The 24306-nt window shown below is 41.0% G+C and overlaps 1 protein-coding gene across 1 annotated transcript; it reads left to right on the top strand.

Moving 5' to 3' along the window:
* Window positions 1–737: 737 nt before the first annotated feature.
* On the top strand, window positions 738–22682 carry EIF4E (eukaryotic translation initiation factor 4E). The gene is made up of 7 exons (XM_015862116.2): window positions 738–860; window positions 9348–9454; window positions 11119–11214; window positions 12458–12521; window positions 14465–14578; window positions 16274–16413; window positions 17442–22682. The coding sequence occupies exons 1-7, from the start codon at window positions 843–845 to the stop codon at window positions 17554–17556; spliced, it is 654 nt and encodes a 217-aa protein (XP_015717602.1). The 5' UTR covers window positions 738–842; the 3' UTR covers window positions 17557–22682.
* Window positions 22683–24306: the final 1624 nt, after the last annotated feature.

Below are 24306 nucleotides of genomic sequence, written 5' to 3'. Positions count from 1 at the left end.
CCTTTCTGAGAAGTAATACTTCCTAATGTCCAGCCTGAATCTCCCCTGGCGCAGCTTAAAACCATTCCCTCTAGTTCTATCACTGATTACACGAGAGAAGAGGCCAACCCCCAGCTCACTACAACCTCCCTTCAGGAAGTTATAGAGAGCTATAAGGTCTCCCCTGAGCCTCCTCCAGGCTGAGGGGATGCCATGGGCATCCAGATGTTTAATGTAAGCCTGCCTCTAGTTTCAGACACTTCCAGACCAAGGAAAGGTCTCTGGTCAGACCCAGTCCCTCACCCTCAGCCGTCCCTCCGCTGACCCAGCTCCGCGCTGTTCCCAGCTCCCGTCATTGCCACAGAGCGCAGACCCGTGGCAGCTGTATGCAGCCTTGAGTCCTCCCCTCGTGCTTCCCCTCCGGGCTGAACAAACCCAGGGGCCTCACGTTTATTTACTCACCACCTCTAAACATTCAGCACCACATTAAGCTCCAACCTGCCTGATTCTCTGGGTGGAGAGCGCTTCTCCCTTTGCAGGCCTATAACAAGCAATACCGCCCCTGTATCCCGTTAGAGCCCCTTGTTCCGATCTCCCGTCCTCACCCCGCCCCGTTCCCGCACTATTCCACCAGATGTCCCCTGCCGTCCACCCCGCGTTCCCGCTGCGTCCCGTCGTGCCCCGCGCGTTGCACTACAGCTCCCGGCAGCGCCCGCCCCTCCCCTTCCCAAACGGCCGCGGTGCCCACGTGACCGCCTCGCGGCCAACCGTGTTGGCGGCCGTTTTTTTTCCCTTTCCTTTTTTCCCTTCTCCCTCCCCCGCCCCTTCCCCTCCCGCGGCTGCTGCGGCCACACCGAGCTAAGATGGCGACCGTGGAACCGGTGAGTGCCCGCTTCCCGCTGGCCGCACGCCGCTCGCTCTCTCCCCTCCGCCCGCTCCTTCCCTCCCGCCGCACTCCGCTGTTCTCTCCGCCGTTCCCCGGCGTTGCGGGCCGTGCCTCGCGGTGCCGGGTCGGGGCGGGCAGGGCGGCGGGGCCGGCGCGGAGCGCACGCACGCACGCACGGCGCCGGGGGGAGGGGAGGGCGCGGCGTTGGCCTTTGTGCCGGGCCCGGGGCGGGCGGGGGCCAACGGGAGGTGAGCGGCGGCAGCGGCCGGATTGGGAACAGGACGAGGACGAGGAGGCGGCCGGCGGCGCCGCGTGTGGCGCGCGGGGGTGGCCATGTTGCCGGGCCGGCGCGGCCCGCCGCTAACGGCGGCGCTAACGGGTGAGAGCGGCGCAGGGCGGAGCGGGCGGCACGTCCGTCCTTCCCGGGACGGCGCCTTCCCGCCCCGCAGCCCGCACTAAACTCGGATGGAAGCTTTGCTGGGGACTTGTTCACAACTAAAAACGGCATTTTTTTTCCCCTACGTGTGCTCGTGGTACCGCGCTCTCACAGGCGCCGTTCTTGCCTGCGTTTCTCCGACGAACTGGAGCAGCCGGAGCCGGCCCAGCCCTGCCGCTGCTCTGCTCCCATGCGCCCCGTAGGCCCCGGGTGACCGCCTGGCTGTAGGGCGACGAGGAGAGGCTGAAGGAAGGGAAGGAAGGGCTCTTTGTGGCCGCGGCTTACCGACACTGAGCAGCCGGTGCCTCCTTTGTAGCACTTGGTGTTTAAATCCAACAACCACTTCGCTGTTTTTGAATAAAGATGAATTATACTTTGTAAGGAATAGCAGGACTAGGGGAAATGGTTTTAATATAAAAGAGAGAAGATTTAGGTTCACTAGGAGAGTGGTGAGGCCCTGGAACAGGCTGCCCAGGGAGGTTGTGGATGCCCCGTCCTTGGAGGTGTTCAAGACCAGGTTGAATGGGGCCCTGGGCAACCTGATCTAGTAAATGTGTATGTTTGGTGGCCCTGCCAGGCAGGGGGTTGGAACTACATGATCCTTGAGGTCCCTTCCAACCCGGGTCGTTCTGTGATTCTGTGTAAGGAAGATGGTCCTGTACCCTTTTATGAAGGATGTTGGCTCTCCCAATTTTCTTTTACGAATGAAATAACTGCCTCTATTTACAAGAAGCAATGGTGCTGGTCACTATCTGTACATTTCCTGGCAGTTCTGGGAAGGCAGGGCAGCAGTTGTTAGGACAGTGAGCTGCAGTACTCTGCCCACGGTCACCAGCCGCAGTATTGAGCACTGGGTTTGGTGTCCCATAGACGTGTTTCCAAAGGTGAGAGCTTTGTGTCAGCTCACTGCTTTGGAATGGTTGCTGAGCTTGTCAGGTGTTGGGATAAACAGTGTGTCATATTGATGGCCTCTGGAATGGGAGCTACGCAAAGAGCACAGCTTTGTAACTTCCTTAGCTGTGATACTGGCAAAAGCATGACCATCTCTGAATTGCTCTCCATTGCACAAGTGTGTGATCGCATACTGAACTTGATCTGGGTCCTTACCGAGCCAGATAGAAACAATGGCTTTTGTCACGCCATTTCCCAAAGAGATTGGTTCCCCAGATCCAGCTTGTTGTGTAATGATAAGCAGTTGTGCTGACCCATTGAGGGCGGAGGATGTACCAACACTTAGGACTGTTCAAGCAGCATTGCCACCAAAGGGTCTACTTGCAATGAAGTATGCTTTCCTTCAGGAAACATCAGCTATGCTTGCTTAATTTTAAATGTCTTTAAATAGTTAAACTTTTGTTTATTATTCTTCCAGGTGTCTCACACTTCTACCTAAGCATTGAGTCAAGCCCACATAGTAACAGAGATCTTAGATGCTTGGTGTTGCATAAATACTGCATAATATTCCACAGAACAAATTAATTCTATGGGGATGTTAGGGATTTGATTACCTTGTGATCATAGGGAGCCTCTTTTCCTGTAGACCTTCAAAATCTTGTCTGAGGTTTAGCAGGGTCTTGCTAAAAATTGGTGACGCGCATTCTCAGTAACATATAAGTTCTAGAAATGTTTTATATCATGTTAAGAGGCTGAAAAAACTTTTTGGAACTGTATAGGAGTATTGAGACTTGAGGTGGAGATACTGCGGAGTCTCCAATGGAAACTGGTAAGGAAAGCAGGATTATATATGTGTAAGTCTGTTGTACTGTGGCTTATACTTCCACTGCTTTAAATTTTACCTTAGATGTGATCAGATGACACTGTGCAAAAGTCCACAAAGCCAACAACAAAACAAATAGTAATGCTTTAGTAAACAGTAGTTTACCAAAGGTGACTTTAAAATGTAACCATGGAGGAACAAACATGTGAGTGGGATAAGTTGTGTGGAAGTAATTTGTGTAGGAGCAGTTGGTCCCTTATTGCTCGGATTGGAAACAAATGTTATGATCTTTGGTTTGTTTTGTGACAGCTACTTTTGCACTTGATCAAATGTAGTTCTTAATCTAACTTCACATTTCAAGAGTAAACTCAAGTCATACAGCCTGAGAAACAGTTGTTTGGGCAGAATAGTCAATAAATCAGACTCAAAACTGAGCTGATCTTTCTTTGAATGAAATGATATTACTCCTGAAGGGATATAAACAGTGATATAGGGTCTTGATGTTCTTGGAAGTTCAAAATAGCTCCTCAAATACAAGGTGTGCTGAGAGGTATCAATGACAGAGAGCTAGTGTGTACATTCAGTGCAGGCCAGGTTCAGCTTTAGATTTACTCCTATTACTAGGTATTTCAGCTATAGCCTTGTCCAGCTCTGGTTGAAATCTGTAAAGTGCTCACGTATTGTACAGTAAACATAAATGTATCTTGTGTGCTGTTAAATAATTGAGAGCTCCTAGCACAAGTTGACTTCCTCACTGTAGATTACATTTCTGGTAATACAAAGCCTCCTGTATTAGTTTAAGAGAAGGAATGCGTTGGACATCTTGTAACTGAGATAAACATCTTTCTGAAAGCAGTTTAAGAACAGATACATTTCACAGTGCATACAGAATTTCAAACTTATTTCGGGCTAATGCATTAAAAGTAGTATGAGACTGTGTTATGCTGCTTCTGTTGATTCAACCTGCGGGTCTAGGGATACATAGGAAGTGTTGAAGATGAAGTGTGACCCTTTGGTAGCTCTGTAAGGATCAGTGTGAGCTTTGAATGGACAGGGCAGGGAATCAAATGAGCGGTGCTAGAAGACAGTGCAAAGCATGAAAGGGAAATTCCTTAAATCCTAAAATGTAGTATTTCTCTAAATCGTTCATATTGTGGAGGTATTAAAAGTGTTGTCTATAGATTTATGTGCTATTTAATGTTTTGTTAACTGCCTGAGAATGGCACTTGTCCTTGATTATTATGTAATGGATGTGAGGCTGTAACATTTTAACTATTGAAGCTTTTTCTAAATGTGTGGAACAGTTGTTCAAGCGCATCATCTTTTAATCAGCCCTCCATTTTTCTTGCATCTAGTGCTGTTTGTTCTGTTTGCTTGTGTATGTTATCTGCTTTAATTGGGCTTATCAATTTGGTTTCTGTGGTTGAGGAGTGACCTCCCAAGCATCCTTACACTATTACATTTTGAAATTCATTTCTGAAAACTGAGTGTCTTAGCTTTCAGTTGATAATGTGCAATTCCAGCCTTAGTTGCAAGAACGGCTCTATATATTTAGAGTAATTGGGGTACTTTTTTGTCTGTTGTGTAGAGTGGTTGGTTATGGAAATGAGAGATGTTATGCATAACTTTTTTTTCCTTGGGTTATTGAAGCTGTTCTCATCAATTCTGGGGGAGGGTTTTTTTTTGTGTGTGTATCTCAGGGTTTAGCACTGAGGGTTGTTAGTCATCTTTTCCCACCTATAGGTTTCATGTTCCAGTAGCACAGGCAGCAGCAGAGCATGGGCTGTTGTGAGATGTGGCATTGCTTACTCAGTCTCTTGTTCATATCCTCCTGTACTCATGTTGCATTTCTCTCCTGATTTGTTTGGGTATCACTCACTTAAAATCACGAGCCATATTTGTTTTCTAATGGTGAATGCCTTCTAGAAATCTGTGCTGTTATACAGTTATACACTGTCAGGGTAGTTGTTCCCTGTTAGGCCTTAGTTATGATATGCCTAGAACGTTTTTTGTTCAGGTGTCTGAAAAGCCATTTTACGTTGCTGGATTTGCAGTGGGGTGCTGCTGGTACCTTTATTCCAGTCAGTAACATGTATGCTCCATGTGATTTTTACCTCTGTGTAGTCATTCCTCTGAGTCGGGTATCAGTCCTGCTGATCTGTAGAATGCCATGTTAGTTTTGTTTTCTGTCAACACATGGGATTTTCTTGTGGGTGGGCTTAAATTCTTAGAGTATTTGAGATAAGTAACTCTTGATTTTGGTACTTTGTGAATAGCTGTCCTAACTGTGGTGCAGTACAGGTATCTACAAGAAGCACCAGGAGATAAGCGACGTACTTTTGCCATAGACATCTGCAAATTGGACCACGCATTTTTCTTCTCTTGGACACCCGAAGCGAGGGGGTGGAACCCCTCAGATGTGTCTTAGTTTGGTTTAATTCAAAGAAACTGCACAAGCTTCTTCTGCAAGCTGAATTCTCTGAAGTTTCATCAGGAATGCACACGGGTGTGAGGTTGCATCCTTCTGGAACATACATGTCATTCTTTTAACTGCACTTCCTAAACAACTTTTGTAGATCATTAAATTATGGATGTGGTCGGGGCGGTATCTGCGAACACTGGGTGGAACCTAGTCAAGCGGGTTGCTTCTTTTAAATAACCTGACTATGCAGTTCTTGCAGTGAGAAGCACCCATTTCCTGTCCCAGTGACATGCACACCTTCCTTTCATACACTTGTCGTTATGTGCTGTGGAGACGGAATGAATAACACCAATTAAGTCTGCAAGTGTCAGAATCCAGGTAACGTGCAGATAGGCACAGTCACTAAATGCTGAGTAGGTGAATATTTCGTAAACTCCTGCAAGCTGATTCCTACAGCAAGAAGCATGTGGGTAGCAAATGTCACTCCTAATTATGTGCTGTATTGTGTTTGGGGAGTAGGATTGGCCATTTGAAGCTTTCCAGTCTGGCTGGTAATGCTACCCTCTTTTATTACATCTGTTTTAAAAGCAGCAAACTCAGTGATGGTTTAATAGTAGACGCAATGTCAATTTTAGGTTAAAGAAGGCATTAGTTATGAGCAATAGTAAAATACTGTAAATGAATATAAGTCTAGAAGCCCAGAAACTGTGGGCGGAGACGATCTGGCTTTAAGTTAATAGTGCAGCAATTGCAAGACTTCGAAGTGTGAACTGGTAAAACACACAAAACATAACTTTAATTCACGCTGTATTTATAGAATCATGTAAAGGCAGTGTTGGGTGCATGCTTGTGGTTTGTTGTAGGATTTCAGTAGCTGGGAAGAGGTTGGGCACAAGAAAGGGATTCTGGCGGTTACTTTGCTGGCATGCTTTGTGTTTGATTAATGGGAAATAGTTTGCTATGCAAACACTTCTGTTTGGGTAGAATGGTGAGATAAATGAGATGAAAAGAAAAGGGAGCCGGTATGGTTAACTAACTGAAAATGAAAGTCTTTTTATTTTGATGGATAACGCTGGGAAATGAAAGGTAGCGCACATGAGCTGCTTTAAGCTTCTGCTTTAGATTAAGTAGAAAAGCTTTGTGATAGAAGACTTTGCTTCCAACTTTACACCTGCTTCCAAGTTTACTGTGGTGTGTGCAGCTGTACCTGTCCTTGATGAAATCCTCCTCAGGCTGGGCTCGTTCTCAAGGAGAACTGTGTGGTCCTGAGCTGAGACCATGGCCAAGTCTTAGAAGTGAGTTGTCATGTGCTGCTTTGGGCAAGAGCTTGAAAGGTTGGGTAGTCTGAGCTTCATTAAAGTTATGCAGCTTTCAAAACATCTTAAGAGAGTTATTATTATGGTGACTTAAAAACACTTCTGCGGAGTCAGATGTCTCCATTTGTTCCAAAATGGACTTTCATGTGGTTACCCTGTCAAGGGTGACCTTTGGTGTACAGGGTTGGTACAATGAGGCTCATTGTGTTTTTGCATTGTCTGCAGGTGCTGTCTTAGGCCTTTCTGATGTTGTCTTCCATTAGAAATGAGAAATTGCATTTATATGGTAGTCCTGCATGTGCTTGGTTTTGTGTTAATCCTTCCAATTGGGATCATTGTGTTTCTGGAAGAGTGAGCTGAGAGATGCCAGAATCAGCTCTTTGTTGGTTGAAAGCTCTTTGCTGAGCAAATGTGAAGTTTGACAAGACGCTGTTGGATGTTAAAGTCTTTAGCGTTTGATATCTACTATTTAGAATTGATTTACAACTGTAGAATAACGTGAATGAAAGCAAGTATTAGCATGAACCCTTGCACTTAGTTTACTTCCCAAATACTGATTTTTATTATTATTTTTTATACCCTTCAAATTAAGTGTTTGACAGGGTGTTCTGTGTACGCCTTGATTTCATGTATTATACTGCAAGCTGTAACTCAAGGGAGCTGCTGAAATACTGCTTTGGTGTATTTGGTCGCCTTTGTGCACTGACCATCTTAATTTCTTCTCTGTGACTCCTGTGTGTGATTAAAGGGAAGGGTAAGGATCTAATCCCATCCCATCAATTTAAAAATAGATGTGTCTAAGACTGTAAATCTTGCTCTAGAAAGGATTTGAAACTCTCACTGGTCCTCTACTTAATTCTTGAAGGACTCTTCTGTTTGTTAGAGTATTTCACTGGAAGAAATAGAACAGATTGACAAGCCCGCAGAAGGCAGTGTTAAGTAGTGATGGCCCTCGTAAGGGACTCTTTAGAAAGCATTTATTCCCTTAAAACAGGTGGGAGATTGTACTACCTACCCCTTGTAACGTGTAAATCAAAGCAGTACCCTAATTGTCGCTGCCCCATGAGGCCTTCTTATCTCACTCTGAGCATGGGAACATATGAAAGCCTTCTTAAACGTGGTATAAATTATGTTTAGCTTTTGAACTAATGTCTTTGCTGGGTAGACTGTTAAAATAAGCATCGTTTTCCCCAGGCATGAAGGTGTAGTTTGTCTGAAGTTAACTATGCTGCTGTTCTTAAGCAGTAGCACTAGATGTATTGATAATGAAAGTCTGTGTTAAGCCCGGTCTCTAGATGTTGCCAGAAGAGTTTGTCAGCTGGTCCGGTGAAGGTTAAGTGCTGCTTGTTATCACTTCAAATCCATTCCACTTTTCAGCAGCTCTGGTCATGACGAACTGAGTAACTTGGAAATTGCTCCCTCCATTAGATGACAGACTTAATCCACTGATTTACCTAATCCACTCCTATGTTACTTTATTCTTTTAAGACCACAAAAGTTAAGCTCTATTTAAGTACTGCTTTTGCTTTGCTACATTTAGGAATGACTAAGGTCTTTGGGTCTGCTGTAATTCATATTTGTTTATATTCTTAAAGTGCTTTTTCTGGGATAACTGGAGGAAATGAACTCTATTGTTCATTTCTTGTCTTATTGCAATATTCTAGCATCAATTGCAGGTTAGGGAGAGATGGTGGTAACTGGAGAGAGCATTTGGCCTCACAATAAAGCTTTGTATTCTAGCTTTGAAGGTATGCCATTAGAATTGCAAACCCGACACAGTGGTTTCTCAAATGACAAGCTTGGTGGTGGTGGGGGGGATGTTATGTGCAAAGGGAATGTTCTTTCTCTTTTGTGTTGAAACTTTTGATATCTATAACACTCTGTAGAGATTTGGGGGGGGGGGGGGGGGGTGGAACATAGAATTGGGCAAACCTGTGATAAATCGTGTGAAATTAAATATCAGTTTGATGTTTGAGAACTAATAACTGTTTAAATTATGTTGCTTGGTGCCTGAAACATTGTTAGTAGTAATGTTGCAAATAAAGATACCTGCTTACCATTTTAGTTTGTTCCCTGCCTACAGTAGTGATTTTATATTGATAAGTTCTGGATCTATATCAGACTTGTAATAGCACATTTTTCTAAATAAGCATGGACTTTGTTTACAGTGACACTTCGTTTTATCCAAAAATCATCATGTTTTCGTTGTGAAGCTATTACTGTTCTGGGAATTAATTTAGAGGTGCCTATTCTAGATAATGTACAATATTGTTTTTTTCCAAAATAACTCAGCAGCATCTTAGTTGAAGACAAACTTGTCCAGGAAACAGAGCTGGGGACAAATGACAGAGGCAACAAGTTGATGAACAGCTCAATGGGAGCCCCTGCAACTGGTATTATAGGGCCTGTTCAGGTGGTGAAAGATAAAGGGATACAAATTGTGCTTCTGTGATGTGATTTGACACCCCACCCTCCCAATCCAATTTGAGTTAGAGGAATTCTAAGTTTCTGCGGTCTTAAAGTTACTTGGAAGAGCTAAAGTGCAACAATGAAAATTGAAAAGGAACTTATTAATAAATCCTTTCTTCAAACAGGAAACCACTCCCAACCCTCAACCTTCAGAAGAGGAGAAAACCGAGCCAGCGCCTACTCAGGAGGTTGCCAACCCTGAACAGTATATTAAGCATCCACTACAAAACAGGTGAGTAGTATGGAAGCCATGATAATGGAACTGAAAGTAGTGAAGCTGCCTTATTTTGCCAAACTGCTTATTAGGCTTGAAATATCCGGAATGGCTGGTGTCTACAGTAATAATGTCATCACCTGTAGGAAGCACAGCAGAAGAAGCACTGTAAAGAGCTAATGCGTATGCTTGTATTAATGTCTCATTAAGAGTAAAAGCTGTAGGGCACCTGAATTTTCATTTTTATCGAGAAAAATACGGAGTCGCAGTTGGAAATAAAGAAGAAGCATTGAAAAATCCAAGCCCTCCTAATTAAATTCTATGTTTAGCGTGCAGAAATAGGTACTACTTAAATTAGTAAGCTACTATTGCTTTCTGACTTTGCTGCAGAGACAGCGAGGACTTCACAAGTATAAAATTTCTTGATAAACTAGCACTTGGACCGACTTTCTACAGAAGTTTTAAGCTGCTTACAGGTTGAATTTGTTTAAATGCGCAAAGAGACTGCAGCACATACATGTACTTCAAATAGAGCAGCTGGGTGCTCATCTCCTCAGCTAAGGAGTTGTTGTGGAGTTGCTGTTAAGTGCTGCCCTAAATAGAATATTACTGTGTGTCAGGCTTCTTACTCTTTTCTGTTCTGAGCGAATGAGAACTATATGTCATGTTTCATCTTTTCCCTCCACTCTCTGCTGTCTTCTGTCCGTTTTCCTGTAATTACTTTGCTGACACTTTCCCATAAGTGGTGTGGGACTTTTTCTAGAAAATAGTTAACTTCTAAAGCAAGGTTTGAAATAGTCAGTAAGTCTCAGCAAATGGACACCAGGTGTTTTCAGGAGTACTGTGGCAAGATAAATCTACTCTAGTGGTAACTCGAGTCAGCTCAATGCTCCTGAAGTGATCAACATGAGAAGTAGGCCTCTTCTGTTAAACACCTCTCAGGTATCTCCTTCCAGCATTTTAGACAATATTCTTCTGATTCCTAAGGAATGTCTTTGAGTGTAAAGATGATTTCTTTTTTTCTAATAGTAGGTGTTGAAACTTGTACTCAGTTGAGACGTTGAAGAAAATAGGGTGGAAAATTTAAGTATTCACTTGTGTGAATCTAAAAACCCGAAGTGAAGCTTAAGCTGGTAGTTTTATAAAAAATGAATTCAAGTGACTTCTATTGAAATTTGTTCTCCCGGTGGGTGAATGCTAGGGAGACATTCATCTATATGCATACACTAGAATTAGCTTTTGACTTTTACAGAGAAATTATGGAATAGGCAGCTGAGTTCCAGATTGGGATAGTTGGCACTGCTTCAAACCATGATTGTTACTGGTGGGAGGACTTTGCAGTTTACCAGTGGCAAAAAGGGGAATCATCTGAGGCTTAGAGATTTAGTCTTAGAAATGACCCAAACACATTAGAAATAATTACCTCAATGATAATATAACTTGATATGATGTAATTACTTGATATGATAATCAAGTCTCCCATGACTGTTGTAACTCTAGGATACATGCTGTAGAGCTAGATTTTAGAAATGAATTTTTCACATTGCCAGCTAATGAAAACTGCTTTCCGTGCTAATAACCTCTTGAGGTTTGCGATTACTTGGTATATAATCAGTACTGAATTTTATTTGTAACGTGCTTTAATTCTAGATGCTATTATTCTGTACTCTGTTCTCCTTTAGATGGGCGCTCTGGTTTTTTAAAAATGACAAGAGCAAAACTTGGCAAGCAAATCTCCGTCTGATCTCAAAGTTTGATACTGTTGAAGATTTTTGGGCGTAAGTAAACATGCCTTGGTCTGCACAATGCTGATATGTGATAGCTAAATTTATGCTGAAATCAGAAGGTGTAAAGTTTTTCATTAGCCACAACTCTTTGGAAATACCTATAAAATTAATGGCCAGATCTTGATTCTTCAGAGTTTGCAAGAATGTAACCCAGAATAATATAACATTTGAATTATGTGTAATTGGAGAAGTTCTTCATATTTTTAATGCACATCAGTGAAAGTAGCACCATCAGAGAGGAAACGTGTTGAAGATTTTAAGCTGATGTTTGTCAGTACAGTCATTGGAGGAAGGGGAGCAGGACTCAGTTCTTGAAAACAGTTTTTGCATCCCCCTGGTGGGATATGTGATAAGTTGTTTGAAGCTTATCAGTGTACTTAGTGATGGGTAAGTTTTTGAGCTGTGTAATCAAGGCTGTAGTGGAAAAGTGTTCAGATGTCTCCAGTCAAGCTATAAAATAAGTTGAAGTAGTTAGTTTTCTTTTTAGTACTGGACCATGCCTAAGTGTTAGTTAGTCTTGAACTACAGTTTAGTGTTTGATGCAGACCATCTTCTGAAGTGTCACCTTAGCAGTGCAGGAAAGAAAAGCACCTGCCTTCTTGCTAGGAGGCTGTATGAACTGCCTCAACTTCTTAGCTCTCAATTGCATAGTCGTGAATTTAATTCTGGCTGTATTTTGTATTGTTCTTCCAGTCATCTGTTCTTGCCATATGAGTTCTTATTTCAGTTTGAATTATCGGGCTTACAGTCTTCAACTACAGAGTACAGAAGTGAATAAAATCTAATTGAATACTTTTAAAAATCTCTCTGCAGAGAGAATAACCATAGGTGTTTAAATTGTTATTCTATTAAATTGTTATGCATATATAGAGGACGAGTACACATGCACAAAACTTCCTTTTTTGCATGAAAGTTCAGTAAGTTATGTTTATTATTTTTAACTTGTTAGAACTAAGTTTAGAAGAAGGAAAGGTATTTCTGGGAAATACTGTGGTATAGGAGCCCAGCAAGTGTTGATGAAACCAGCTTCCATTCTGCTTCTTTGAGCTAGAACTCATTAAAGCTAATGCTTTTGTACTGCTGGGGGAAAAAACCTAGGTAACAGGGTTGCTTCTGAATTACTTTAATGCTGTTTAAATTTTGTATTTTATTCAGACATGTCCTAAATTCTTTTAGCATTTTGTACCTTAAAATAATGTTTAGTTTTTAATCCTGCTGTTTTTCCCTCCAATAGTTTATACAACCATATCCAGCTCTCTAGTAATTTAATGCCTGGTTGTGACTACTCGCTGTTTAAGGTATGCTTGCTAACAATTTTTCTTCCATTGTGGATGTTGATCGATGGTTTCCCGACTAAGCAAGACTGTGTCCAAACATTTCATTTCAGACATGTAGGAGCACAGCTGGAGATGTCCTAAAAGTCTTAATTTTTAGGAAGTCCCAAAAGTGCACTCTGAAAATCACAGTTACTGATACTGAAAATGCAAGTAATTCCTTGAGCATTTTAAATCCATCACGCTTTGATCTGTAGTTATGTTTGTCTTCATTCTAGCTTTTAGGTGTTTGTACGAATCATTAAGTCTTAGTTTTATGAAAGAGATTTTTCCAGTTGTCACTGTCACATGAAATTAGCCATAGCTGAGTTCTATGCAGAACTGTGATGTTTGTCAGCATTCAGAATGAACGCTACTAGCCAGCTGCACAGCGCTCCTGTAATTAATTTTTATGACACCATAAGTTAAGTGCCATATTCTATAGGCATGAAATAGAAAATTGTACACAAGGCTGACAAGTTATTGAGCATTCAAGTTAGTTAACAGAAAATGCCAAGGAGAAATTATACATGAAATCCTGCCTTTTGTCTGGAGTGGACATCTGATTTGGAGCTCTAAATTAATCCCTAACCTCTATGAAGTGCTTCTAACATACAGCTTCCTTTCTGGATTCAGATACGTAAATAATCCTGTAAGTACTGATGCCTGGCTTCTCCTTTGCTTATGAAACAGACCCTGGCAGGGACCCCTCAGTAGGCTGTACGCAAATTATAAATCCCAGCAGCTTTGGGCAGTGAAGAGGTAGTTATGCTTGATTTTGAGAAGGTAACAATATTTATGTTGTGAGAAACTTTACTGGTAAATGTTAAGAAACGGATCCCTTCAAATCTTAGGAAAAATACAGGTCATGCTTGTGTTCTTGTCTGAATCCTAAATTTGTCTCTGTGCATCTATTCAGAGTTTGCATGTTATCAACAGAAACTTCAGTTTCCATCTATATGGAACAGGTATAGAATTGTCAGCTGTTGCAGACTTGAGTGACCTCTTACTGTTGTCCTTCAATTGTGACCTCATAAGAGTTCCCCTTAAAGGTGATGAAGCAGTTTGAGCTCTGCAGCTGCCAGTGAGGGTGTTAAATTTGAGAAAGTGAACTGGCTCTGCTCCATCCTGTAGGTTGAGCATTTAATTAGATTGCAGTTGAAATTCTATAATGTGGCTCTCTTTGTAGCTATTTCTTGTCTGAATTTCTCTGACCAGACAATTACCTGCTTTTTTTAATGACTGACCTTCTTTCCTGAAGTTCAGCGTAGCTGGTAGATATGGGAGTGGCTGCTGACTTGTTTGCAGGTTCAACGCATCCAGAGTTGTTTAATGTGGTACAGGGCCACTGGTAATGCATGAATAAGGCTGTGACTTATTTCTAAATGGTCTGCTGATTCTCTTTTATTTCCTTTTTTCTGGCCCTAGTGATTAGAACCCTCTTATTTTCACCCCATGTGTGCAGGAAGTCAAAGAGAGACTGCCAGAGTGTTTTTAGTGAAGTAATCTTCACGCATAAGTGGAGCACTTGGCCAACGTTGTGCTGAGTCCAAGACTTAAAATAAAGACTCCAGAATGCGGCTGCTAATTTTATCGGGTTTCAGAGAGGGCAAGGTGGATGATTGACTTTGCAATATATTTCATGCTCTACTGTGTAGCTAAAGCTTCAGCTTGGGCTGACAATCTTTCGTGGAAACGACAGCTTAAAAAAAACACTAGGAAAGGTGTGGTTTTTAAGCAGTTGTGGAACTTTACTGTTGGTCCAGAGGTATTACTAGAAAGAAAATACTTTCTAGTATTTTCATACTAGACAAGTATGTATCTCAAACTATACTTATTGGTGCTGTTTCAGTTATTGTTGGTCCTTTGGTTATACCCAAGGAAAAGTATAAGTGAAGTCTGATTTAACTTCTGACTGTTCTTTCCAGGATGGGATTGAACCTATGTGGGAAGATGAAAAAAACAAGCGAGGAGGCCGATGGCTAATTACACTAACCAAACAGCAGAGACGAAGTGACCTTGATCGCTTCTGGCTAGAGACAGTAAGTAATGTGGCCTTAAAAGTTGCAGCTGAAGAAACTTGCATTTAGCATTTTAACTGCTCTGTTATTCCTGTGTGCCAGTTTGGACTTACAGTTTCATGCCGACATATTATTCCTACAATTTATTGACAGGCTGCATTTGAAACACGATCTTTCAAAATGGTGGTTGATGTAGTTGCGTGCTATTATGTTCTTAGAGAATTTTCCTGATCTCTGTTTGTTATTTATATACCTTTTCCCAGAGAATGTTCTCAGCATATTTGCACAACTATCAGAGTAATACTTGGTCTCTAAGTTTATTTTAACTGCTTACAGGTAATTATTTGTTCACAAATTCTCTTACAGGTGAATAGTTGCGAGGTTTTGATCTTGCTGAAGCAAGTTTCAGAATTGTCTTTTCTTCTTTCTATGCTTGTCCTAATGTAGGAGTGAGGAAGGAATAGCAAAATCTTCTTGTATACCATGAAAAATGCTTTTTTCCCATTGCTGTTACCTAAACATTAAGTGTACTTTTAGAGATACTGTGGGTTGCAGTAGATATATTGTAGAAAAAATACATATTGTACTGCCTAGGAACCAATTAAGTATTCTAAAAGATACAATCTGTGTTTTTTAGGGACAGCTATTATATGCAATATAATGCAAAGCAATTTCTTCAAAACTAAACTAATCGAAGTAGCTTTTCTTTGCTTTTTTGAGAAGAAATTATTCCTCATAAAAGAGAAGAGTGACCTTTGGAATCAAGGTTAGGGTGTCCAAAATACAAAAGCATTTAAGTTGATACTGGTCACTGTAACTGTGATTTGAGGAAAGGAAGATTAGACATTATAATAGTGGGCAAAATATGGTTTTACGTGAGTAGACGAAACTCTTGATGTGCACATTTGACCATTCAATTTAAACATATGTGAATGTCCTTCTGACTCCTGATAGCCATTTCATGTGGATTGGAAATGCGTAGTCCATGTAGTTTATGATTCTATGAAAACTCTGATTTTGTTAATGATAATGACCAGTATGTTTAAAATGTAATGTGCTAGTGAAGTCAAAGAAATGACCATTTAGAGAGGAGTACTTCAGTGTGGAGAACAATAACTACAAGAACTTATCAGTTTTGAATATTTAAATTTGTGTTGCGCAAGTTGAAAGTTGAAGACTTGAAGCATCACTTTCAGATAGTGACATAACTCCTTAGAAACTTCACATCACATTATCATTTTTGCCACTTCCAAACTTTGCCGTTAGAAATCTGGCAAGGCAATCCTGTATTATTTGAACTGATGCATTTCAGAATCGAAGTCAGATCTTAGACAGATGATGCATTGCTCAAATAGTTTTTCCCCAGGTTCTTTCCAGTTTATGAATGTAGACTAAAGTTTTCCATTTGTCTATGTACTTCATAAAGACTAATGAGTTCCTTTAATTGTTGCACCTATTTGGATTGAGGACTGAGAGGGAGACATAAGTGATCATCTGTCAAAGCAGAAGAGAAACTTGAGGAAGATGCTACTGCCAACTAAGCTTAGGATCACTTGTAACATTTGGAACTTTGATAAGACACAACAGAATACTGTTGCTGTATGGCTAGTGGCTATGAGACATAACATTCCTCAAAGTTCTTCATGCACTTAGTGTTCTGTGGAGCAGGATTCTGCCTTGGAGCTGCTACTTTAATTTTTAATGTTTATTTTGTAGCTGCTGTGCCTTATTGGGGAGTCATTTGATGACTACAGCGATGATGTATGTGGTGCTGTTGTTAATGTTAGAACTAAAGGTGATAAAATAGCAATATGGACAACTGAATGTGAAAACAGGGATGCTGTTACGCATATAGGGTAAGTAATGTGATTTGTTTCTCAAACAAATGTGAAGTGTAACAATGCATTTAAAGCTACTTAATTTAAAAACTGAGCTTTTGGCAAATGTAACCTGAGCAGAGCTGTATCCCAAGTTCAAGTTACTCACAATGAAGTTGTTTGCTTTACTGTTTAGTTTTTGAGGGCTTGCATCAGCAAATTCATTGATCTGTACTCTATTTGCTATAGCATAGAAATAATCAAGAGTTCAACACAGATCTTGGCAGGAGCTTTTAGTTTCATAATGAGGTATTGTAAGTAGTTTCTGTAAGTGGTGTAAATTCTGTTGCAGCATGCCAGTTTGTAAGGCTGGCTGGTTACTGACAATAGAGAGCATTGGTAAGCTTGGTCTTGGGGAAAAGGATGCTTAGGAATGGGAGATGAAGCTCACCAGCATGTTCTTGTATTTGATTAGAGCTGGTTTTCATTTTGTCTATTTACACACAAACCAAATTCTGGATTTCATGGATCTGACACATAAAATGGTGTGTCCTGGTCTTTGTTTTGGTAAAAGACAATGGCTATCTTTGTTAAGGAGAATACATTTAGTCTGCTATTTAACACGTATTGCTAAAACCTGTGGATTCTTTTTGCTGTGATAATAATGTTTCAAAGTTACCTAATGTTTCATTCAGTCACTGAAGGCCTCTTGAATATTTACAGTACTTTACACAGGTTGTTTCCAGTTCAGCAAATCAGTCTTAAGCCAAAATTCAACTGTCAGGCATAGTGACTTTCAGGATAGCTCTTAGCATGTGCTTCACTTGGACTTCTGAATCTGGTGAGGTCATACTTACAGTGTCTAATTACAGTATGATCTTGTTGAGACCTGAAAGATGACTAACAACAAACAACCAACTGTGGTACACATCTGCTGATGGAAAATATCTGCTAGGTTTGATGTAAGGTTGAGTGCAGTTTAATATGTTGTTAGCAGCTAAGATGCCTCCATTAAAGATCGTTTGGAAGAGCATTGTTTAAGTTATTCTTCTGTTTCTCTTCTCCAGGAGAGTATACAAGGAAAGATTAGGACTTCCTCCAAAGATAGTGATTGGTTATCAGTCCCATGCAGACACAGCTACTAAGAGCGGCTCCACCACTAAAAATAGGTTTGTTGTTTAAGAAGACACCTTCTGAGTATTCTTTCATAGGAGACTGCGTCAAGCAATCGAGATTTGGGAGCTGAACCAAAGCCTCTTCAAAAGCAGAGTGGACTACATTTAAATTTGATTTCCATCTAAATGTTGCTAAGATTTGTGAGAAGTCTAATTCGCCTTTGTCTTGTACTTCTGTGTTCATTTTTTTTTCTATTTTGGCTGAAGTAACCATTACCGATCAGAATTTTAGTACAACCCCCCCACCCCCCCCCAAACCCCAAGTCATAAATGTTTTCCTGGCCCACTCTGTAATAGCTTGGTAGAAACATTACTATTACAAAAAAACATTTGTTGATCCACAGTATTCAGAAAAGTTGCATTTCTGTACCTGCAGGAAATTACTCTGTTTTACATTTGCATTGTATGCAGTAACATTTTGCTGGTTTGGAAAAGAGTATGGTGCATACAGTTTTCTAGCAATTTTTTTATACAGCATCACCTTTGCTGTAACCTATGCTGATGGCTGCTAGATTAATTTATTTGTTTTCCCTATTTGATAACATTAGTGATATATTGATTTCAGTTTTTTTGCTCATGTAACATTGGTGAAGAATCTGGGAATATGACAAAGGTGGAATAAACATTAATTTTGTGCATTCTTTGGTAATTTTTTGTTTTTTTGTAACATCGAAGCTTTGATACAAATTGATGCATTTCAGTCCAATTCGGTGATCTGTTTGTGTGATTTCCTAATCAGAATTGTGGATTTTTTTTTTTTTTTAATGTAACACCATAATTTACATTCCTTACTAGAAATAGTATGTCTGTTTTTGTATCTTATGCTGTATTTTAACACTTTGTATTACTTAGGTTTATTTTGCTTTGGTTAAAATGGCTCAAGTAGAAAAGCGGTCCCATTCATATTAAGACAGTGTACAAAACTGTAAATAAAATGTGTACAGTGAATTGTCTTTTAGACAACTAGATTTGTCCTCTTATTTCTCCATCTGCACAGCAAGTATTTGTACTTCTTGTGACAAGGCAGTCTCTGCTGTGGCTTCTCTTGTAGTGTCTTCCAAGAAAGATGAGTCTGGAGCTGTGGTTTATTGAAACGTTTACTAAATCCATTAGACAGCACCCTAAAAGAAAGTGAAGTTATATTGATGTGGCTACTGTTTTCTCTTAGTGGTTGGTCTGCCTGATGCTGGTTTGCACCCTTTCTCTTTTGGCTTTGGTGCATACCAAGAAATTCGAAGGTACTTAAGAGCCCGTCTTGTTTCAGGTGGCAGTTGCAGTAGAAGCACTGAAGTGAATGGTTCTATTATGAGTATATAATTGCTGTGTGAAACAAAAGAGCACTAGGAAATGGTGACAAAACAAATGTATGAGGAACTAGACAGTCTGTTTTGCATGTCTTATTTTGAAACAAAACTGGTCTGAAAGTTCCTTTGGGAGCTGCAAGTTAGTATGACGTGCAGGATTAGGGGGAAATTTTGGAGAAGGCCACTGAGTTCAGTTCTCATTTTGAGTACAATACTAGAACTTACTTTCCTGTACAAAAGTAGAGCATACAGCAAATCAGTGTTGTGGTGTTCTTAATTTTTAGTCCTTTAGGATCTTAACAGGACTATATAGCTCTTTAAACTTAAAGGCAGGTGTGTGTTGGTTTGTTGGTCTTTAATGAAATTCCTTAAAGCAAGTCTAGTCACTCACTGGTGATGAAGCTTTAGTTGAATTAGGCTTTTTGGTCTGCCCCTGGTTCAGTATTTCTACATGCGTAGGTAGACTTGAACACTTCCTAGCACAGTTTATGAGAAAGTAGTGCATTAGATAATAACAAAAAGGCATTACGTTAGCTTCTGAATTTCTATCTAGAAAGAAACACTTACATAGCAGGTAACTATCCCATGGCATCTAATGATACTATGCCTTCAGTATTGGTCATTAACCAGGATGGGCACTGAAGGTGGGGAGCACCGTTAGGCTGTTTGTGTGCTGGTTTCTGTAGATTCTGGTGTAACTGTCTGCCTGCCCTGATTCAGCAGGATTGTAGAGCAGGATGAGTTTGTTTCATAGGGCCATTCATAGAATATAGTCATCTCTACCTGTTTTCAGGCTTACTACTTCAGTAGTCATCTTTTCAATTAAAGTAAGCTCAAATTAAGTTTCTTTAAACCATTTCTGTTCTGTATTGTAATCCCCAAGATGAGTAAAGTTTATAATAGCTTTGACACTTCTTAATAAGCTCGTATTTATCCTAAATAAGTAAGATTTGCATGCATGGAGAGGTTAAGGTGAATCAGTCTCTTGAGTGGCAAAATTAGAGTGTTTAGGTACATGTAATTTGGGAGCACTGGATCTAGGCTCAATAAAGTGAGCATAATTCAAAACTGTAGGTAGCACAGTCCATCTGTGGAGAGCTTCAAGTTTAAATTGAATGCTCCTGTGAGAAGGATATAGTGTTGGTTTTGTTTAATTTCACTACAAGACTGAACTGAATATTGTTCAGGGTAGCTGCGTTTGCTCACCTAGGAAGGTGACTGATGGTATTTCCAGTGTGGTCTCAAATTTCTGAGCCTACTTAAGAAGCCATCTGACTCGCACCATAGCTTGAACATTTGCAGTCGGTTGACTTGAAGCTTTTGATTGCTGAAACATCAATTGCTGTGTTTCTAGGAGGCTTGAGTGGAAATTAAATTACATATTTACTTCATCAAATATCTAACCTATGCCTGTGATTTCTTGCCAGAAAGTAAAGAGCGACCATGAACCTCATGCTCTCAAACTTGCCAACTGTTTTGTGCTGCATAATGTTGTTATGATGGTGTAGTCTGTATTCTTACAGGATACTACGGGAGAAACCTGAGAGCTGTCCATTCTGTGTATTAATAAAATGGCCACTGCCTTATAGAACAAGAGGCAGTAGGCGCTTAAATTGGTCTAAATAACTAGTTTGGTACAAAGTATTTAATGTCATTAAACTCTGACAGCAGCTAACCATTTACCTAAATGTGTTTCAGTGAGCCTGAGAAGACTGGACAATAAATGTCTAAAGTGTCAATTTTGGAAGTGTTTTTATATGGTGTAAAACCAGCAAAGCAAGGAAACAAAAAATAAATAGATGACTGTGTTCAAAGATACAGGATGGGAAGAAGGGATTAAAGATGAGAAGTACATATGAATCAACAGCTTCTGAGTCTCCTGTAAGTCTTGGAATAGGCAGTGTTTTTCATGATCCCTTCTCGTGCGTTTCACTGTCTGGTTTCAGGCTGTCTGTAGCTCAGGATAACTCATTTTTTTTTACTGAGTTGATTGAGTTGTGAGAATTTGGAATAGTATTTTCATTTATTTTTAGCAAAGCTTAAGCTGAGCTTCAAACTTCTACCTAACAAAATGATACCTTGTCTGACAGAAAGGCTGAGAAAAACACTCGATGGGACCTTTAATAAAAGCAAAAACATTAGGTGTGAAACTAGTAAAGTGATATGGATCATCTTCAGTACGTGCAACCTCCCTTGTTTCCAAGAAGCTTTACATCTCAGTCTGGACCTGATGGTTTTAAAACTAGATCTTTAAAGGACATCCCGAATTGGGGAGAACTGAACAATGTGGTTGAGCCTTTTGGTGATACTCATAGAGCCTTCAGGCTGTCTGGTCCTTAGTTTTAGATGTTTTCCATATTGAATCCATTAATCTCTTAAGAACAGTCAATGGTTTCTGTGATTTTCAGTGCGTAGGTTTTAATTAGGTCTCACAGAGTTCTTATGGAGAATGCGTTCTTTCTCATACTCAGCAAGACATCTTCATTTTTGGGAACTGAGGCTGTGTGGCAAGAGTTTACTTTGCTTAGATTGCTGATGTTCTACTACAGCTCTACTCTCTCCACATCCCCATCTCTCAGCTACCAGTTATCTGAAAGCGACGTCACAGTAGTTTATACCTGACCGTTTTGTTTCAAGAGTCCACCCCAGCAAGGTGAGCAGGAGTGCAGGCTGTGGAACCAGCCAGCCTTAGCTACTCCGTGCACCTGCTGAACCTCCCCAGTACCATTTCAAAGCTCCAAAACCTGCTGAAGTTTGAAGACTTTGTGTTTTTGATCTCTATGGTGTAACTTCTTGAATGGTATCGATACCCTTCAGCTGTGAAAGTTTTGTATTCTGCCAGAACTTGTTTGCAGGCATCCAGCTCTGCAGCAAAGCCTTTAATAAGCACTTAAATTCCTTTCCATTGTATCCCTTTTTATGGTCATTTCTGCATCTTGCCAAAAGGCCATGGGATGCCCCTTAAGCCTCCCTGTTTAGAAATAAAGCAGATTCCGATGTCCGGAGAGTTAAATGTGAATTGTGACTGCACGTGGCAATTTTTTGTTTCCCAGCACTTTGTGGGATGCCTTAAATGTAAAAACAACCTGTCTGGAGTCAGTCTGTTGGTATCGGTTGTGTTAAACCCAGTTTTCTTACCCCCCTGCTAGTACTGAGCCTGTGACAAGCTTAACCACAACTAGGTAGGGTTGATGACTGCCTGTACTGCTCCCATTTCTTCTCTTTCTGAAGTGTTTAAAACTAAAGGTAAAAACTACGAAGTCCAGTCACTGCTTTTTTGGTCACTACAATGCTACAACATGGAATTCCAGCTGTTGCTTAACCTTCCCCCCCAGATGAAGACTGTGACTTCATTGGCATGGTCTGCTTATGGGGTTCACTTGTTTTTTAGCTGTGTATGATAATAATGGAAATGATACTTGAAAGTATGTGTGTGAATATATCATATAAAAGCAAAAATGACTCATCTATTTTTTCTATTTTTCAGAGTAGAATACCGTTATTTCTAAAAGTTTTCTTTGGATGACTTTCTGTAATTAATCTTGGGTTCTGCTTATGTTAGATAGTTCAGCTCTATCTCTTTTTCCTTATGTTTTGTCTATTAATGTTACATTATCAAAGAGTTTAAGCCAACCTTAGATCTAAGGTTTGGCATTCTTGGAATTAGAGCTATGTTTTGTTGGAGCCTTTTGTTTCCTTATGTACAGGGTAGTTATCTTAGTGCATTTCACCCTGAGCCATATAAATATGCAGAAAGTTCGATGACCAATTTAAAGGTGGTACTTTATTTCTGTAGCTTGAATGAAAATAAAGCTTCTGAGGAACTGAATGTCTCGGCTTCTTGACTCTGAATGGGATGTTCAGGAATGTGAATGTCATGTCCCTGTGCACACAAAGTGGGGACAGTGAGGAGGAGTGAAGGATAAGGCCAGAACCAAGGTTTTCTCAGGCCATGAGAGTTGTTGAGATGAATATTGGGAAGCAGTGTTATTCCAACATCAGCTCTGCTGCAAGGAACTGGTGAGAGGTGAGAAATCTGTACGCTAGGAATTACTAATGCATTGGAGTTTGAAGTAGAGGTGAATACCAGTCAAAAGCTGCAAACGCCAGTAACAGGGATGTGAATTTTTCAGCATTTAGACACAATACATTGAAGAGCAGATGGTTCTTTCACCTCTTTGTGGACTGTGGAGCTGGACTTTTGCTTTTGCCACGTGTGCTGTCTGTTAGCTGCAGTAAGCTGCGGGATTGAGGTGAGGTTTTCAGCTCTGCCCTCTAAGGTCATGTCCTCTAACTGGGCTCATTATAGCGCAAGAATGTGCTCTTGGGTCTGATCCACCTGCTGTTATTGCACTAAACCTGTCACCTGCGGGGGTTTTTTGATGTTGTGATACAATCCAGGACAAGCATTCATGTGAAATACCAGGTCTGCTGCCAGAAGGTGATTAATTCTGAACAGAACACAACCCCATTTCACACACACTGAAACACACGATTTAGGATCATCTCTAGTAGCATGAATCTGAGGCAACTTAGTCCTACTCTATTTTTATTATTTCTATACGATTACACAACAGACTTGGCTTTCCTGAAGTCTATGTGCCTTCACTGTAATGTAGGTGAGTTTCAGCTGAAGCCTGGTGTTGTTTTATAACAGTCCCCAGCTGGTTGTATTGGCAGCAGTGGAGCATTAAAACCTGGTGAACGCACCTGCATGCAGGTTGGGTGCAGTTCAACTTGGGCTGGTGGTTTGTATACTTGATGGGAAAGGCAGGGAAAACAAATTGCATGGGGCCCAGTGTGTATACTGAAGGGGTTTTCCAAAGCTGAGCTGCAGCAATGTGGAGAATGCATGTGGTTGTAACAATCTGTCAACCGTGCTCAGGAAAATCTAGGGAAGAGAGTCCAGCTAAAAGAAGAAACAGAAGCTCATATGAGCATGCCAAAGGGTAATGAAACTATGACTCAGCTGTGCCTGAGCTGCTGGGGCAGTGGAACAGCTCCTGCTGGATCTGAGAGATAAACCAAAGCCTATTAGAATCTGTAGGTTTTGTCCGGAGGAGCTGATTGATGTGCAGTATGAGCAGCATGAGGGGAGCTCTGTGCAGTGTTCCTGTATGTCAGCCAGAGCGCCAAGCTTTCCCAGGTGATGTGCTGGGCTAGAAGGCAGCTGCTGGGCTGCCTGCAATAAACAGTCCTTTGCTGGCTATGAAATTCCAAACCAACTCAGAGGCATCGCCTGTGTGAGCTGTTCCATACCTCGTAATGGCATGAGGGTGCGGGTGACTCATACTGCAGATTTTGTGCCAGAGGACTTGGCGAGCAAGCGTCATCTGATCATTAATTGCCACAAGGAAACCAGTGTCAACGATGGTCACAGAGACAAACGAAAGGCAGCTGAGCCACAGCATTCCCTTGGGCAGATGCTGAGCCTGAATCAGACATGATAAAGG

This window comes from Coturnix japonica, chromosome 4 (assembly GCF_001577835.2).
Source record: "Coturnix japonica isolate 7356 chromosome 4, Coturnix japonica 2.1, whole genome shotgun sequence".
Taxonomy (NCBI): domain Eukaryota; kingdom Metazoa; phylum Chordata; class Aves; order Galliformes; family Phasianidae; genus Coturnix; species Coturnix japonica.
Note: the sequence above shows the minus strand (reverse complement) of the source record. Positions and strands in the feature narration are given on the sequence as shown.

Excerpts from the sequence above, each read along its gene's own strand:
- EIF4E (XM_015862116.2), top strand. Across the intron at positions 12,522-14,464 it reads GTGACTACTCGCTGTTTAAG|GATGGGATTGAACCTATGTG; the intron begins GTATGCTTGCTA and ends TGTTCTTTCCAG. Across the intron at positions 14,579-16,273 it reads ATCGCTTCTGGCTAGAGACA|CTGCTGTGCCTTATTGGGGA; the intron begins GTAAGTAATGTG and ends TTTATTTTGTAG.